This window comes from Pelophylax lessonae (assembly GCF_965119305.1).
Source record: "Pelophylax lessonae genome assembly, chromosome: 2".
Lineage (NCBI taxonomy): Eukaryota > Metazoa > Chordata > Amphibia > Anura > Ranidae > Pelophylax > Pelophylax lessonae.
Genome location: NC_138769.1, coordinates 732,137,639 through 732,152,793, shown reverse-complemented (window position 1 = coordinate 732,152,793; position 15,155 = coordinate 732,137,639). Strand labels below are relative to the sequence as shown.

Sequence of the window (15,155 nt, the reverse complement as noted above, 5' to 3'; positions counted from 1 at the left end):
AATGAGAAGAAGGAATAAATGAATCTTCTGGAAATGTATTGCTGTGTTGCATTATTATATCTGAATATAATATAATAATTAGGAGCCTTATAAATTAATAAGATTATCTTTATTTTGTAATGCATGATGTGACTCCGCCTCTTTCCCAGGAAGGTTTCCATCTGGTCCGCTCAGGCTGTATATAAGGAGGGCGGGCAGACAGCTGATCTCAGTCTGTTTTTTTTAGCAGAAAATCATCATGTCTGGTCGCGGTAAAGGAGGAAAGGGTCTGGGGAAAGGAGGCGCTAAGCGCCACAGGAAGGTGCTCCGGGACAACATCCAGGGCATCACCAAACCCGCCATCCGACGTTTGGCCCGCAGAGGGGGTGTCAAGCGAATCTCCGGACTCATCTATGAGGAGACCCGTGGAGTGCTCAAGGTTTTCCTGGAGAATGTCATCCGCGATGCCGTCACCTACACCGAGCACGCCAAGAGGAAGACCGTCACCGCCATGGATGTCGTCTATGCCCTAAAACGCCAGGGCCGCACTCTCTACGGATTCGGAGGCTAAACCCCAACATCCACCGCTTACCCACTTCACCCCAACAAAGGTCCTTCTCAGGGCCACCCACCTTCTCACACAAAGGGCTGATCATTTACAACTCCCAACACATTTATTTCTACACATTTATCGTGTAACAAGAACTTCCGCTAATTGTTTAATTAAGAAATGGAGTGCTGCGATGTCTAGCTGCCCATACACTCTGCAATCTGATTGTTCAATCTGCTTTACATTTACCAAAGATATAGAAGAACAGGACAATGTTACACATATAATTGGTTGGGCAGTTGATGTATAAAAGATTTTCTGAGCTGAGTGAGAATATACAGTTTTTGTTGGAACTGAATCTAAAAATCATTATTTCATGATGAAAAGAATGGAGATCACTAATACTGAGATGATGATAGAAATACAACACAGATGTAATATTTCTGAATATTCCGATTGTGATACAGGAAGAACAAATCTGTGCATCTGCTATCTGTACAAATTTTGGATCAGAAAGAGGGGAGAGAGATTTGATTTTTAGTTGCATAGTTCTATACAGATGTGATGATGAAACGTGTAATACTTCCTATCCTATAGAAAGGTAGAGATCTATGAGAGAAGTCATCTCCCTATCATGTTCTGTATGTAATAGTGGGGGAGGGGGATTCTGCATTCTGAGGACTTGGAATAAAAGAGAATATATGGAAATTGTTTTACATTATCCAATCATCTTCTTGATAATAAAGCATTGATGATATTTCTCGGATAAATGTCTCATCTAATGATCTCAGGTCTCAGTGTCGGATTTGGCGGTATAATAGAGCTGATTGTTTGTAACGTTCTACACATTTCTGGCGGGCAAATTTGAAATCAGAGCTGTGGGAGTTTCCATAATCAGCCAGTAATTCCTGCTGAGGCGTCGAAAAGGAAATGTGTTCTGAGATCTTTCTCCGTTTCCCCCCAGAAAATACTTGTTCAGTAGACTTTTCATTGATCTCTATAGGAAACATTCTCTAGCAGGGCGGATTCTGTATTCTGATGGGTAAAATCAATGACTAAAACTGTACAATAATGTTTTAACGATGTTTTTTTATTCTTAAACTACCGCTAAAGGGACCGGTGATTGTTTCCAGGAAGAAGAGGATTCTATATGAGGAATTTTTCAATCACATCTGATATATATATAAAAATTAAGATCGAGATTTTATTTAAACAAAAACATCTGATGGAGGCTCTGACTGATGTAATCATGTTTCAGTTGGGGATGTTTGGTATGTAATGAATAATTTCTGATCTATAAAAGTAAAGTATGGAGGACAATGAGGAGGAGTCTCTGTAAGAAGACATTGTTCTATAAATCTTTATAATAGAATAGAACTGGCAATGGCTGTAAGCACTGACACGTCTCATGATCGCCCATTGTGCTCCCCACCAAGGTGAAATCTTTAGATATCCGAGTGTCCAATCAGATCTCCCAATGAATTTCCGCATATTTCTAGGTAGGAAATGTCCTCAGTACAACTTACCTGTATTAGAAGTGTGAATAAACAATCTGCGGTTTGGGGCATTTAATAAACCAATAAATAATTGACTGCTCGCCGTAGACACAATCCGGGATCTCGGGGCTCTCTATAGAGATGTGGGAGACGGAGGAAAGCTTTGGTGCTGCAGTATAAGGATTAGAGAGAAGGTAAAGGCGGGCATCTAGATTTATGATCCGGAGCTACTAAGAATACATTTGCATAAGAAATTATTTAGACCAGAAAATCGCACTAAAACCTATTGGGGTTTATCGTATTTGATACATCTCCACCCAGGCCAAAAAAAAATAAAAAAGTTTTGCACACCATAGAAATGAGAGTACAGCTCCGCTGTGATGTATGTGGGTGGCTCTTAGAAGAGCCTTTGTGTTTGGTGAGGAGGGGGATGGGGAGATTGTTGGGGATTACTTGGTCTTGGCGGCCTTGTGGCTCTCGGTCTTCTTGGGCAGCAGCACGGCCTGGATGTTGGGCAGGACTCCTCCCTGGGCGATGGTGACGCCCCCGAGCAGCTTGTTGAGCTCCTCGTCGTTGCGGACAGCCAGCTGGAGGTGTCGGGGGATGATGCGGGTCTTCTTGTTGTCGCGGGCGGCGTTACCGGCCAGCTCGAGGATCTCAGCGGTGAGATACTCGAGGACGGCGGCCAGATAGACGGGAGCTCCGGCCCCGACCCGCTCGGCATAGTTGCAAAGTTGAATAATGTAAAACATTTCCATATGTTCTCTTTTATTCCAAGTCCTCAGAATGCAGAATCCCCCTCCCCCACTGCTACATACAGAACATGATAGGGAGATGACTTCTCTCATAGATCTCTACCTTTCTATAGGATGGGAAATAAAGTATTACACGTTTCATAGAAACCTTCATTAGAGATTGTACCCGGAAATCAAATCTAAACTCTGACACCTTACTGATCACTAAGAAAAAACTACTTTATAAAGCCAGAAATCCTTTCCGGTTCAATAAAACATTTCCGGTGATTATTCCTGGGCAGTTTATAGTAAAATTGTCCTTTAGTGGATTTCACAAAGCATTTAATCTTCACAATATTTCTAATGTCTCCTATTTCAGCAATGGCGCGCACAGCTTTCCGGACAGGTTCGGGTTAATCTGTCCCTGGTGACCTCTGGCTGGGAAAGCCCCGCCCTACTGAAAGCTGAATCACACAGCTCACTCATTGGCTGATTAGAGCTCTAAGAAATGGTCCTATTAAACCTAAGCAGGCGTTGTCAGCATTAACCAATAAACGTACAGCGCGGTCTGTATAAATAGACGCCGCACAGCCCGTGTTCTCATACTTCTGTTCCGTCTGGAGATTAGAAGCTTTTCACAACCATGGCAAGAACCAAGCAGACCGCTCGTAAGTCCACCGGAGGGAAAGCTCCCCGCAAGCAGCTGGCCACCAAAGCCGCCCGCAAGAGCGCCCCGGCCACCGGCGGAGTCAAGAAGCCTCACCGTTACAGGCCCGGCACCGTGGCTCTCCGAGAGATCCGCCGCTACCAGAAATCCACCGAGCTGCTCATCCGCAAACTGCCCTTCCAGCGCCTCGTCCGAGAGATCGCCCAGGACTTCAAGACCGACCTGCGCTTCCAGAGCTCCGCCGTCATGGCTCTGCAAGAGGCTTCCGAGGCTTATCTCGTCGGACTCTTCGAGGACACCAACCTGTGCGCCATCCACGCCAAGAGGGTCACCATCATGCCCAAAGACATACAGCTGGCACGCCGCATCCGCGGAGAGAGGGCCTAAATACATTCTTATCTCCACCCCCCCCCCCATACCTTCTCTACACACCACAAAGGCTCTTTTCAGAGCCACCAAATCCGCCTCACAAAGAGCTCCATACAACCTCATCACCCCCTACTACATGCTGCAAATACCCGCTACTACATTTCTACACATTCCATCCCCGCCATCAGCTTCACCACATCTTTCTTTTCTCTCTCCCTTCTCTGCGCTCCGATCCTCAGTGTGGAAGTAAATCTCCTCTCTAATCATTCACACTTCCTCTATATCTTCCCTAATAGATACATTAGAACAATATTTCATGGTAAGCAAAGCTCATCTGTAACATTTCTAAACCGATCCCGGAGAAATCATTCACATTTCTGCTCTATAAAGGAGATTTATTTTACCGATTTATTGTTCCCTAAATACAATGTAACTCATCTGTAACAATTACAGAGTAACAATTCACACTTCTACATAGATACAATGGAACAATATTCAGCAGTAAAACAAACGTTCCTATACACAGAATCTTTACTTCTTATCTCATCACTACCAGGAGATCAGAGAGAGGAAATCTGTTCAAGATAAACAGTAATCTCCCCTCCCCCTCCTGTACACTCCCCGGGATCACCGATTTCTCAGCTTGGGTGTAGAAATCATACAACTCACTGCTAATCTCACTCACTCCTCATTCTTCTGCTGTATGAAGAAGACATTTCCTCTCCCCGATCTATCACAGGAATCTCTCCTCTGATATTCTACAACTTTCTACAATCTTCCCTTTCACACACACAGGGGGGAGGGGACACAGCTGCACATTCCTAAATTTCTCACCAGCAGAGCTTACACTCTTTGAACTTTGTAAAAGTGGAGCCGAGAGTTGTAATTTCTATCCGAATGGAACATCGGCGCTGCTAAACCGATTTCTGTTATTTTTAGGGGAAATAACACATTCTTGTAGCTGACCATTCTAACCTCTCCCATCAGTACAATTATTTCCCTTATAACGGTCACATTAAATATTTAAGACCATCTAGAAAAGGGAAATGTATCCCCCCCCCCCTCTCGGAGATCCCACACATAGTGTGCGGGAATTGTCTCCGATTCGCACGACAGATGTGTCTGGTGGGGATCCTTTATATCAGGAGGGATCTCCGATTTCTTTCAGTGATTTCTCCTATAAAATGTAGATTATGAGAGGATCTGCAAGGGATAAATGTACAATGTGTGATGGGGAACATCTGAGCTCCTCTATACTGTGCAAAGTCTATGCGGCTTCTGGTGGGTGTAGGTAGGTAGGTGTGGCTCTGTTAGGGGGAGGTGGGTGTAGGTAGGTAGGTGTTGCTGTTAGGAGGTGGGTGGGTGTAGCTCTGTTAGGAGGAGGTGGGTGTAGGTAGGTAGGTGTTGCTGTTAGGAGGTGGGTGGGTGTAGCTCTGTTAGGAGGAGGTAGGTGGCTCTGAGAAGAGCCTTTGGGGGGTGTAGTTGAAGGAGTTCTCCGGCTGCTTGGATTTATTTCTTCTTCGGAGCGGCCTTCTTGGGCTTGGCTGCTGCCTTGGGTTTTGCCGCCTTCTTAGCCGGACTCTTGGCGGCTTTTTTGGGCTTGGCTGCAGCTTTGGGCTTCTTGGGGCTCTTTGTCGCCTTCTTGGCAGCTGCAGCCTTCGCCGGTTTCTTGGGGCTCTTGGCCGCCGCCTTCTTCTTAGGGGACTTTACTGCCTTCTTGGGTGACTTGGCCGCCGGTTTCTTAGGGGACTTTGCCGGCTTCTTAGCAGCAGCCAATGGCTTCTTTGCGGTTTTCTTAGTCTTGTCGCCCTCTTGCTGCTTCTTGTTGATCTTGAAGGATCCGGAGGCGCCATGTCCTTTCACCTGGACGAGGCTCCCCTTGGTCACCAGCGCCCTGACGGCGCTCTTCAGGCGGCTGTTGTTCTTCTCCACATCGTATCCTCCAGCGGCCAGGAGCTTCTTGAGGGCGGCCAGGGAGACCCCGCTGCGCTCTTTGGAAGCGGCCACGGCTGTGACGATGAGCTCGGACACGCTGGGACCGGACGGCTTCTTGCTGCCTTTCTTGGCTCCTCCGGCTGCCGCCTTCTTAGCCGGCTTCTTCTTGGCGGCGGGCTCCGCTGGAGGAGCGGCGGCTGGGGCGCTCTCAGTCTCAGTCATGATTCTCAGCGAGTTTCTAAAATAGAGAATAGAAATATTTTTCTGGGTGACGCTCTTCCTTATATACAGACGTTCTGCGCTGCTATTGGTTGATATTGAACTTGCCTTCTGCACTGCTATTGGTTACACCTTAGACACGCCCATTGACTCTCATTCCAGTGCTGGAGAATCTTCTCTCTCTTCTTGTGTTTCCCTGGCAGGGAGAAAAACGATTTTAATATGAAATGAAAGGATAACCGATCTTTATCGGGGACCCGATCTGCTCACTGGACTGTCACTTATTGATCTCGCACTGTCCGCTCTCATGATCTGCTCAGGAGGCTGAACACAGAGGCTGCAAACACCTCCAACCTCCTGAGTGTGTGTCCCATTCCTCCTTCTACCTACTTTTCTACACACATTCCCATCAGAAAACAATCTTCTCACATCTCCCACTACAATCATCTTCGCATTAGATGAGTGAAGAGTGAAAATCAGAAAACATTTCCCTCTAATACACAAATCTGCTCATCTATAGCTGAGTAGAAGGAGCCTGGAACAAAAACATCAGCCAGTGACATCAGATCCTTGTGCGATGGGATGGGAGAGATTGTTAGAGATACAAAGGTGTTAGATGATGGGAGCATGTCATATTTGATGTACTTTGTATCACATTCTGCTCATCATTACAAATATATTGTCATCTGAATATTCTGAGTAACTTTATTGCCACATATTACTACACAGCTATATAGACTACTCAGGTAGAATGTTTCCTTGTATCTAGAATCAGAGGTAAAATCTAGACATTCTTTCACACGGGGCAAAAGGACGATGTCTGTAAGGCAGAGGTTGGTGTCAATCATCTTTTTAAATTATTGATATATATATTTTTTTCCATTTTTTTAAATATATAAGATAAGGGAGGGTTATAATAACCCCCTGTAAAATGTATTTTTACCATCTTTGGTCCCATAGCCAAACGAAGAGTGAAAAGAAATCCCTCCAAAGTGAGGGGATCCCTGATTCACATCAGAACTAGTGTCCACAGTGAAAGAATTCCACTCTACTACTGTTCAGGTGATAACTCAATATTTGGGATTTTCTTTTACTTTCAAGCTCAGTGAAAATGGTAAACAGGACAGATAGAAAGGGGGAAATCCCCAACGAGGACACAAGCAGCAATACAAATCTGTCAGGGGGTCCTATCCCTCCCCACTCCACCCAAAATAAAGAAAAAAAAATGTGTCTTTAGTGATCTTTTTATTATTATTACTTTAATTCTGTATTTGATTTTTTTTAAAGACGTAAAGGAAACACCAAAGGAAATGAGAAAATACATTCTCAGTGTATAGCATGTATTTAAATTGGATAGCTCAGAGAGCAAACAAATATACATTTCAAAAAGTACAGGTATGTAAGTTATTGGTCTGTATATATGATGGCTATTAGGCAAAGCAACGCAGAACCTATATTAATTCTTGTTTAAAATTCAAATAATAATTGGAACCCGCGGGCAATCACACATGTAGATCTATTATGCAGTATTACTAGGTGCATAGTGCTGATAGATGTGTGTTACCGGCAAAATACTGAAGGGTGTAAGAGCAGCTTTTCTCAACCTTTTGGGGGCACAGAGGAACCCTTGAAATACATTTCTGGTCTCGGGGAACCCCTGCTAAAAATTAAAAATGTAATTATCAGATCTGTGTAGGATCATGGAACTGACCTCTATCAGACATGTAGCGGTTACAGATTTCCCCATATTAAAACTAGAATAAGAAAAAAGTGAAAGGACTGGTAGAAATCATGGCACTGCCAGATATGTACAATGAATCAATAACACAAATATTTCATGTCCGAAGAAGCAGATCTGTCTCCTCTTAGAAACATTGTAAACATTTTGCTGGTTTCTAGTTACAAAGTAAATTAAATTCTCTTCATAGTATTGAATGGCTGAGGATCCTTTCTATCAGTTTTCCTTTCTGTCAAATATTCATCAGAAATATCTTTAAAAATCAAAAGGTCGGGAATTCCTAATCGGTGTAAGAATTAGAAGCTCTGAGATTGGACATTTTTTCTCCATAATGCAGTAAATGAGAGGACATAAAATCCTCCTCCGATCTCACTGATCTGATTAGTCCGTTCTTAGTGAATAACAAATAGAAAGTTAACTTGCACAGCTTCTTCCATCCAACACAATTCTGTACTAACATGGAGGGACAGATCGCTGAGCAGACAATGAATCGTCCCCCCAGCATTGCCCTCCCTGCTCCGGGCAGATCTGGGATCAGTCGGTGTCATTGTTTCCAGATGGATCAGCGCTCAGGAAGTTTTCTATCAGATCCATTTCAATGACATTGAACTAAACTGCTCCAATGTATTCTCTATGGAGGAGAAACCCTGACACCTGCTGGTGATAAGAGGAATGACTTCCGTGCAGGGATCTGGGATAAAATACAAATGCGATTTCATGGCTTCCTTTCCGAATCCCTCTTACAAGGAACAGAATAAAACGGATTCGTGTGTGCAGTTTGATAACAAAATAAAAATTCATAGCTGGGGATCTGAGGAAATGGCATCTAGACTGCAGAATTCATCGGATTATTTTACATGTTTATATTTTTTTTTTTTTTTGTGTGTCAGATAAAACCTTTAGAAGTTGGGCAGATGAGGAATCACTCAGTGCGATCATTATTTCTAGATGTTCCATGTAGATCAGCATGAAATCCTGAACATCTATCGCTGGATTCCCATTCCCCTTTCAATCAAATCCCTGTTTTATTATTGTAATAGGTGTGCCACTATTGCACCTTTCACACGTAAATATACCGAAAATATCTATCATCTATCTATCTATCTATCTATCTATCTATCTATCTATCTGTCTGTCTGTCTATCATCTTATGTGGATCTAAGATCGATCTGTAGGGACTGATCCATTTGTCTATACACCTCTAATTAAACAAGTAGGTCTAAAAGATCTGATTGCTGAGAAGGGGACATGTTTGATCCAGTGTGGAAAAGAATCCGCGCTTAGGATAATATCGAAGGGAGGGGGTAGAAAAAAATGTTTGATCCAGTGTGTATTGCTGCAGAATAACACATGAAACGATATAGTGCAATGATGGGGTGAGATTGGTTGGTGTATGTAGACTGAGGGATGGAATTGGTTTGTACTCTGGTTATGTGCAGCGGCTGTGCCGGGTCCTATCCCATTCTAATAGAAGATGATGAGAGATCCGGGATTCTGGAGACATAATACAATGTGTGACCTCTCATCTGTTCCAGGACTCTGGGGGAACATGACTTGTGAGAGATCAGCAAAGGGTTCTAGATGTCCCAATCCATCCGTGCAGTGTATGACCTGAAGGAACCCAGAGCCGAGCGTTCATTGTGGGGACTTTATATAGTAATCTGGATAGTAAGGTCACCAGTGGAAGGTGCGGTGTCGGAACATCTCTTATAAACAGGATCGATTGAAAGGAGAACTTTATATCCAGGAAGTGTTAATGGTCTAGGAAGCCTTCTCTGGTCAGATGTAATAAAAAGTCGGTTAAACGATTGTGATAATTATTGGGAAAGAAATGGCTTTCTAGATAATATTGGAAAACTGATCATTCTTCAGAAGACAATTGTCTATATTTTGGGGTGGCTAGAAGAATTTTTGTTCTTCAAACAAGTTGTATGGACATTTGAGTGCGCTCATATCTCTGGTATTCTTCCTTCTTTTTTTTCCGGTTGGGGTCATTTATTGAGGAGATCTGCACTCTGCTAAAAGCTGGGAGGTATTACGTCTCGTTTTGGGTGGGGGTTTGAAATGCTGAATTTTACGGTATTTTTACGATTTGTATTTACTTTATAAATCTATTATTTTATATATTGCTATTTATATTAGGATACTTTTATATTTAATTCACTAAATGTGAATATCCCGATGTCTGTGTATGTAGTGAGGGCATTTATTTGGAGGATCCTGGGTGACGTCAGAGACATGACCTCACCAGTAATGATGATCAAATGAAATCCAGTGGTCACCCAAAAGAAGTGAAAAGTTGCTCTTTCTGATGAACAAAGAGCATAATGGAGCGGGAAATTTAAATCACGGAACTGCTGAGGATTGGATGATAGAGAGCACAGAGGGGCGGACTTTTTGTGACGTCTGGACACTCCCTCCTCTAACCCCTCCCCATTATTCTCCATCAGGTCCGCTTAAGCTGCATATAAAGCGAGGCTGGGTGCTTTTCCTTTATATTCGTCTGTGACACGAAGAGTTTTGAGATGTCTGGTCGCGGTAAAGGAGGAAAGGGTCTGGGGAAAGGAGGCGCTAAGCGCCACAGGAAGGTGCTCCGGGACAACATCCAGGGCATCACCAAACCCGCCATCCGACGTTTGGCCCGCAGAGGGGGTGTCAAGCGCATCTCCGGACTCATCTATGAGGAGACCCGCGGAGTGCTCAAAGTCTTCCTGGAGAATGTCATCCGCGATGCCGTCACCTACACCGAGCACGCCAAGAGGAAGACCGTCACCGCCATGGATGTCGTCTATGCGCTCAAACGCCAGGGCCGCACTCTCTACGGATTCGGAGGCTAAACCCCAACATCCACCGCTTACCCACTTCACCCCAACAAAGGCCCTTTTCAGGGCCACCCACCTTCTCATACAAAGGGCTGATGATGATTCACAACTCAGACATGTCATTTCTAGATATTTATCGTGTAACAATAAGGGCTTCCGCTAATTGTTTCAGTAAGAAATGGAATGGTGCGATGTCCAGCTGCCCATACACTGCTAAACATAAAGCAGATTGAACAATCAGAGGTGTAAGAACCGGACAATATTATATATGTGGAATCTTATTGGACGGTCAGTAGATCTATAGGAGATTGTACAGTCAGCACTCAGGGTGGTGGATCTGAGTGCGGATAATAGTTTATGCTGGAACTGAAAGTTAATATTTCATTATGAAAAGAATGGAGCTCACTAATACTGAGATGATTCTAGAAATAGAATGTTTCAAAGATGGAATATTTGTGAACATTGCAATTGTGATACAGGAAGAGGAGATCTGTGCATCTGATATGTACAAATTATATATCAGGAAGAGGTGAGATATAGTTCTGATTTTTTAGTTGCATAGTTCTACACAGATCTGATAATGAAACATGGAATCCTTCATTCATTTCCCATCATATAGAAAGGTAAAGATCTATGAAAGAAGTCACCTCACTATCATGTTCTGTATGTATATCAGTGGGGGAGGGGGATTCTGCGGACATGTTTTACATTATTTAATCTTCCGATTCCATTTCTCACTAAGCGGTGAAAATAGAAATATGAAGCGTTGATATTTCTCGGATAAATATCTCATCTGATGATCTCAGTGTTGGATTTGGCGGTATAATGGGGCTGATTATTTCTCTAATGTTCTTCAATTCAGGCGGGCAAATTTAAAATCAGAGCTGTGGGCATTCCTTACATCCGCCAGTGATGTCTTTATGAGTATTTCACAGTAACTGATCTGAGGTTTTTGTAGGAAATCAAATCCTGAAACAATGTAACATTTCAAAGCTTATTAAGCCTGGAATCAGAGGGACCGCTGATGAATGTTCCCCAAAAGAAGGGAGATTTTATACCATTCCATGTCAGTGTCAGATGAGCCAATCAGGGAGGGTTGTAACTTTCCATACTATTCCGGCGGGAAAATTGAGCCAATCACAGTTCTGAACGTTTTTCCTTCCTTTACAGGAGAATCCTGACTTGGATGATATCGGAGTTCCTTGGGAAGATGATTGTTTGGTAATTGCTGATTTGTAGAATCCATTCAGCAGGAATAAAGGATGGGGAATGATGAGGAGTTCCTGGAGGGAGAGGAGAAAACTTTAGAAAGGAGATTCTCCAATGAGTTGAAGGCTCTCTTTAGATGTAGGAAATGTTCTCACTACAAGTCCCCGGTATTAGAAGGGTTAATAAGCAAGTTGTTTGCTGTCAGAGGTATTTGTAGGAATGAAAAACTTCTTTCCTGCTGAGTGATAGATGTGATTTGTTGTAAGACACAGAATGAGGTATGAGGCTCTTTGTATGTAGATGTGGGTGGCTCTGAAAAGAGCCTTTGTGTTTGGTGATGGGGGAGTTGTTGGGGATTACTTGGTCTTGGCGGCCTTGTGGCTCTCGGTCTTCTTGGGCAGCAGCACGGCCTGGATGTTGGGCAGGACTCCTCCCTGGGCGATGGTGACGCCCCCGAGCAGCTTGTTAAGCTCCTCGTCGTTGCGGACAGCCAGCTGGAGGTGTCGGGGGATGATGCGGGTCTTCTTGTTGTCGCGGGCGGCGTTACCGGCCAGCTCGAGGATCTCAGCGGTGAGATACTCGAGGACGGCGGCCAGATAGACGGGAGCTCCGGCCCCGACCCGCTCGGCATAGTTACCCTTCCTGAGCAGGCGGTGAACACGACCGACTGGGAACTGCAGACCAGCCCGGGATGATCGGGTCTTGGCTTTAGCCCGAACCTTTCCTCCTTGTTTGCCGCGACCAGACATGATTCTGTGATATTGGAGTTCTCAAAGAGATGTGAATGGCTGGAGCCGCTCCCTTTCCTGTTATACTCTGAATGAAATGACGTCTCGCCCTATGATTGGCCACGTTTGAAGTCAGCCAATGCTCTCTAGGTTTGTATCTAAACCAATCAGTAAATGAGGAAAGAAATCATGACGTCACTCTCCATCACATGACTGAGTCTTCCAATAGAAGAGTGAGGAGGGAGGGTGCTCATTTGCATAGGACCGCCTATATAAGCAGCACATGAGGGCGGCGCCAGCACACTTTTCTCTTCTCAGAGCGGAGGAAACATTCTTCTTATCCCTTATCATGCCTGAACCAGCCAAGTCCGCCCCGGCGCCCAAGAAGGGCTCCAAGAAAGCCGTGACCAAGAGCCAGAAGAAGGACGGCAAGAAGCGGAGGAAGAGCAGGAAGGAGAGTTATGCCATCTACGTCTACAAGGTGCTCAAGCAGGTCCACCCCGACACCGGCATCTCCTCCAAGGCCATGAGCATCATGAACTCCTTCGTCAATGACATCTTCGAGCGCATCGCCGGCGAAGCTTCCCGCCTGGCTCATTACAACAAGCGCTCCACCATCACCTCCCGGGAGATACAGACCGCCGTCCGCCTCCTCCTGCCCGGAGAGCTGGCCAAGCACGCCGTCTCCGAGGGCACCAAGGCCGTCACCAAGTACACCAGCGCCAAGTAATACCCCTCCCCCACCCATCACCCCAACAACACACAAAGGCTCTTCTAAGAGCCACCCACATACTACACAACCGAGCTGTCATACAATCTTCATGTATCGTACAATTTATTACCTTTACAAGTTTTAGCTGTTCGGATAACAGAAAATGAACTCAAAATAACATCATTAATAATCTTGAGATGAGAAGTAGGTCGGTCAGACTGGAAGGGGAATGAATAAAACCTTCCTTCTAATCTCATCCTTCTTTATTGCAGAAATCGTCTCCCCTTCCTGGCTCTATACATTTCCTATTCCTCGCCTTGTACTGCACACACCCAACTGCTCTAATCACTTCTGCTACATTGTTACAATGAAAGATTCTCCGCAATCTCCCGCCTTACATTGTTCCTTTATCTGGGAAGATCGTGGAGCTTTTATTCCACAACACAATGGGGGATAGAAGCAAGAAAAGTGAAACATTGTATCTGCTCAGTCATCTCAGATCGGCTAATCCGACACTGAATATTATTCATAGAAAATATCACTCTTTCCGGGACGGTCCCTTCACTTCCAGGAAATATGTAGAAATATTATTCTGTTTTAAGGTTTGATTTTGCACATCAGAATACAGAATTTGCACTGTTATTGGATGTTTGCTATAGAGATCTATGAAAAGTCTACGGAACAAACCTTTTCTGGGCTGCAAACGGAGATAAATCTCCGAATAAAATTCTTGGGATTCCTCATAAAGACATCGCTGACCAATGAAGGCTGATAGTGAAACCGCTCGCAGTTCTGATTGGCTCAGATCTGAAATAGCTATTTTCAAATTTCCCGCCTGAATTGTGAAAACGTTAGAGACAATCAGTCCCAATATAACACCAAATCCCACACTGAGATCATCAGATGAGATATTTATCCGAGAAATATCTTTACCACGTTATTTTCAGGCAGATTCATCGATTAGTACGGAATAAATAGAAATGAAAGATTATTAAATAATGTAAAACATTTCCATATGTTCTCAGAATGCAGAATCCCCCCCCCACACACACACACACACTGCTACATACAGAACATGATAGTGAGATTACTTCTCTCATAGATCTCTACCTTTCTATGATGGGAAATAAAGTATTACATGTTTCATTATCAGATCTGTATATGATCGGGGAACTGGCCGATAATTAACGTTTCATCTTTCAGACATGACATGTAGCCGTTTCGGATTTCCCCCTTACATCCTAAAATAAACGAAAAGTGAAAGGGCTGGCAGAAATCTGTAGTAATCATGACACTGCCAGATAAATATATACAACGAATCAATAAACACAGTTGTTTAATTTCAGTCCATTCTTTGTAACTAGAAATCAGAAAAATGTTAACAATGTGTCTAAGTAAATGACATTTTCTGCAGAGTATTGAATGGCTGTGACCCCGCCCCTTCCATCAGTCTTCCATCAGGTCAGCTTTTTCTTATAAGCAAGAATGCAGGCTTTTTTTTTTTACCGTAATATTGTATAAATATGAAATTGTTATGATGTGTGACAGATTAATGTTTTCTGTGTAATCTCCGAGGAAGAACGAGGAAACCGTAGTAAAGGAAGAATAGCGCCAAATATGAACAGGGAATGGATGAAGAGAGGATTTCTGTACAATTCACTGTTTCCTTCATTTCTGTTACTTGTGCAAGTAAAGTCTTCTTCTATTTATTGTTGTAGTCCCACCCCTCCCCCATATAATGTGAAAAATACAATTAGGGTAATGCGAATTTTACTGACCCTACAACAGCTCCAGAATAGGTGGAAAGAAAATCAATCAATGTTGTCTCCATCAGATCATCACAAATATGTTTAAAAACGGCATATTGTATTGCAGTTAGTGCTGAGCTCCGACTCTGTCACCCCGGAGTCATCTACTGATCCATCAAACGTTTCTCTGCGCCTTATCATTGGATTATGGGTCCCATATCCCAACAATGTGTCTAATCTAAAGGATGG

At 43.8% G+C, this 15,155-nt stretch overlaps 6 protein-coding genes across 6 annotated transcripts; 4 read left to right on the top strand and 2 right to left on the bottom strand.

Moving 5' to 3' along the window:
* Positions 1-238: 238 nt before the first annotated feature.
* On the top strand, positions 239-550 carry LOC309547644 (histone H4; the record flags this gene model as incomplete). Its single annotated transcript, XM_082247521.1, has 1 exon — positions 239-550. The coding sequence occupies one exon, from the start codon at positions 239-241 to the stop codon at positions 548-550; it is 312 nt and encodes a 103-aa protein (XP_082103647.1).
* A 2,852-nt stretch (positions 551-3,402) lies between these two features.
* On the top strand, positions 3,403-3,813 carry LOC309547602 (histone H3.2; the record flags this gene model as incomplete). Its single annotated transcript, XM_082247475.1, has 1 exon — positions 3,403-3,813. The coding sequence occupies one exon, from the start codon at positions 3,403-3,405 to the stop codon at positions 3,811-3,813; it is 411 nt and encodes a 136-aa protein (XP_082103601.1).
* Positions 3,814-5,304: 1,491 nt separating this feature from the next.
* On the bottom strand, positions 5,305-5,953 carry LOC309547588 (uncharacterized protein; the record flags this gene model as incomplete). Its single annotated transcript, XM_082247460.1, has 1 exon — positions 5,305-5,953. Exon 1 carries the CDS (start codon positions 5,950-5,952, stop codon positions 5,305-5,307), a length of 648 nt encoding a protein of 215 aa, XP_082103586.1. The 5' UTR covers position 5,953.
* A 4,259-nt stretch (positions 5,954-10,212) lies between these two features.
* On the top strand, positions 10,213-10,524 carry LOC309547651 (histone H4; the record flags this gene model as incomplete). Its single annotated transcript, XM_082247528.1, has 1 exon — positions 10,213-10,524. The coding sequence occupies one exon, from the start codon at positions 10,213-10,215 to the stop codon at positions 10,522-10,524; it is 312 nt and encodes a 103-aa protein (XP_082103654.1).
* Positions 10,525-12,074: 1,550 nt separating this feature from the next.
* LOC309548332 (histone H2A type 1-like) lies at positions 12,075-12,467 on the bottom strand (the record flags this gene model as incomplete). Its single annotated transcript, XM_082248271.1, has 1 exon — positions 12,075-12,467. The coding sequence occupies one exon, from the start codon at positions 12,465-12,467 to the stop codon at positions 12,075-12,077; it is 393 nt and encodes a 130-aa protein (XP_082104397.1).
* A 328-nt stretch (positions 12,468-12,795) lies between these two features.
* On the top strand, positions 12,796-13,176 carry LOC309547631 (histone H2B 1.1; the record flags this gene model as incomplete). Its single annotated transcript, XM_082247508.1, has 1 exon — positions 12,796-13,176. The coding sequence occupies one exon, from the start codon at positions 12,796-12,798 to the stop codon at positions 13,174-13,176; it is 381 nt and encodes a 126-aa protein (XP_082103634.1).
* Between the last annotated feature and the right edge of the window lie 1,979 nt (positions 13,177-15,155).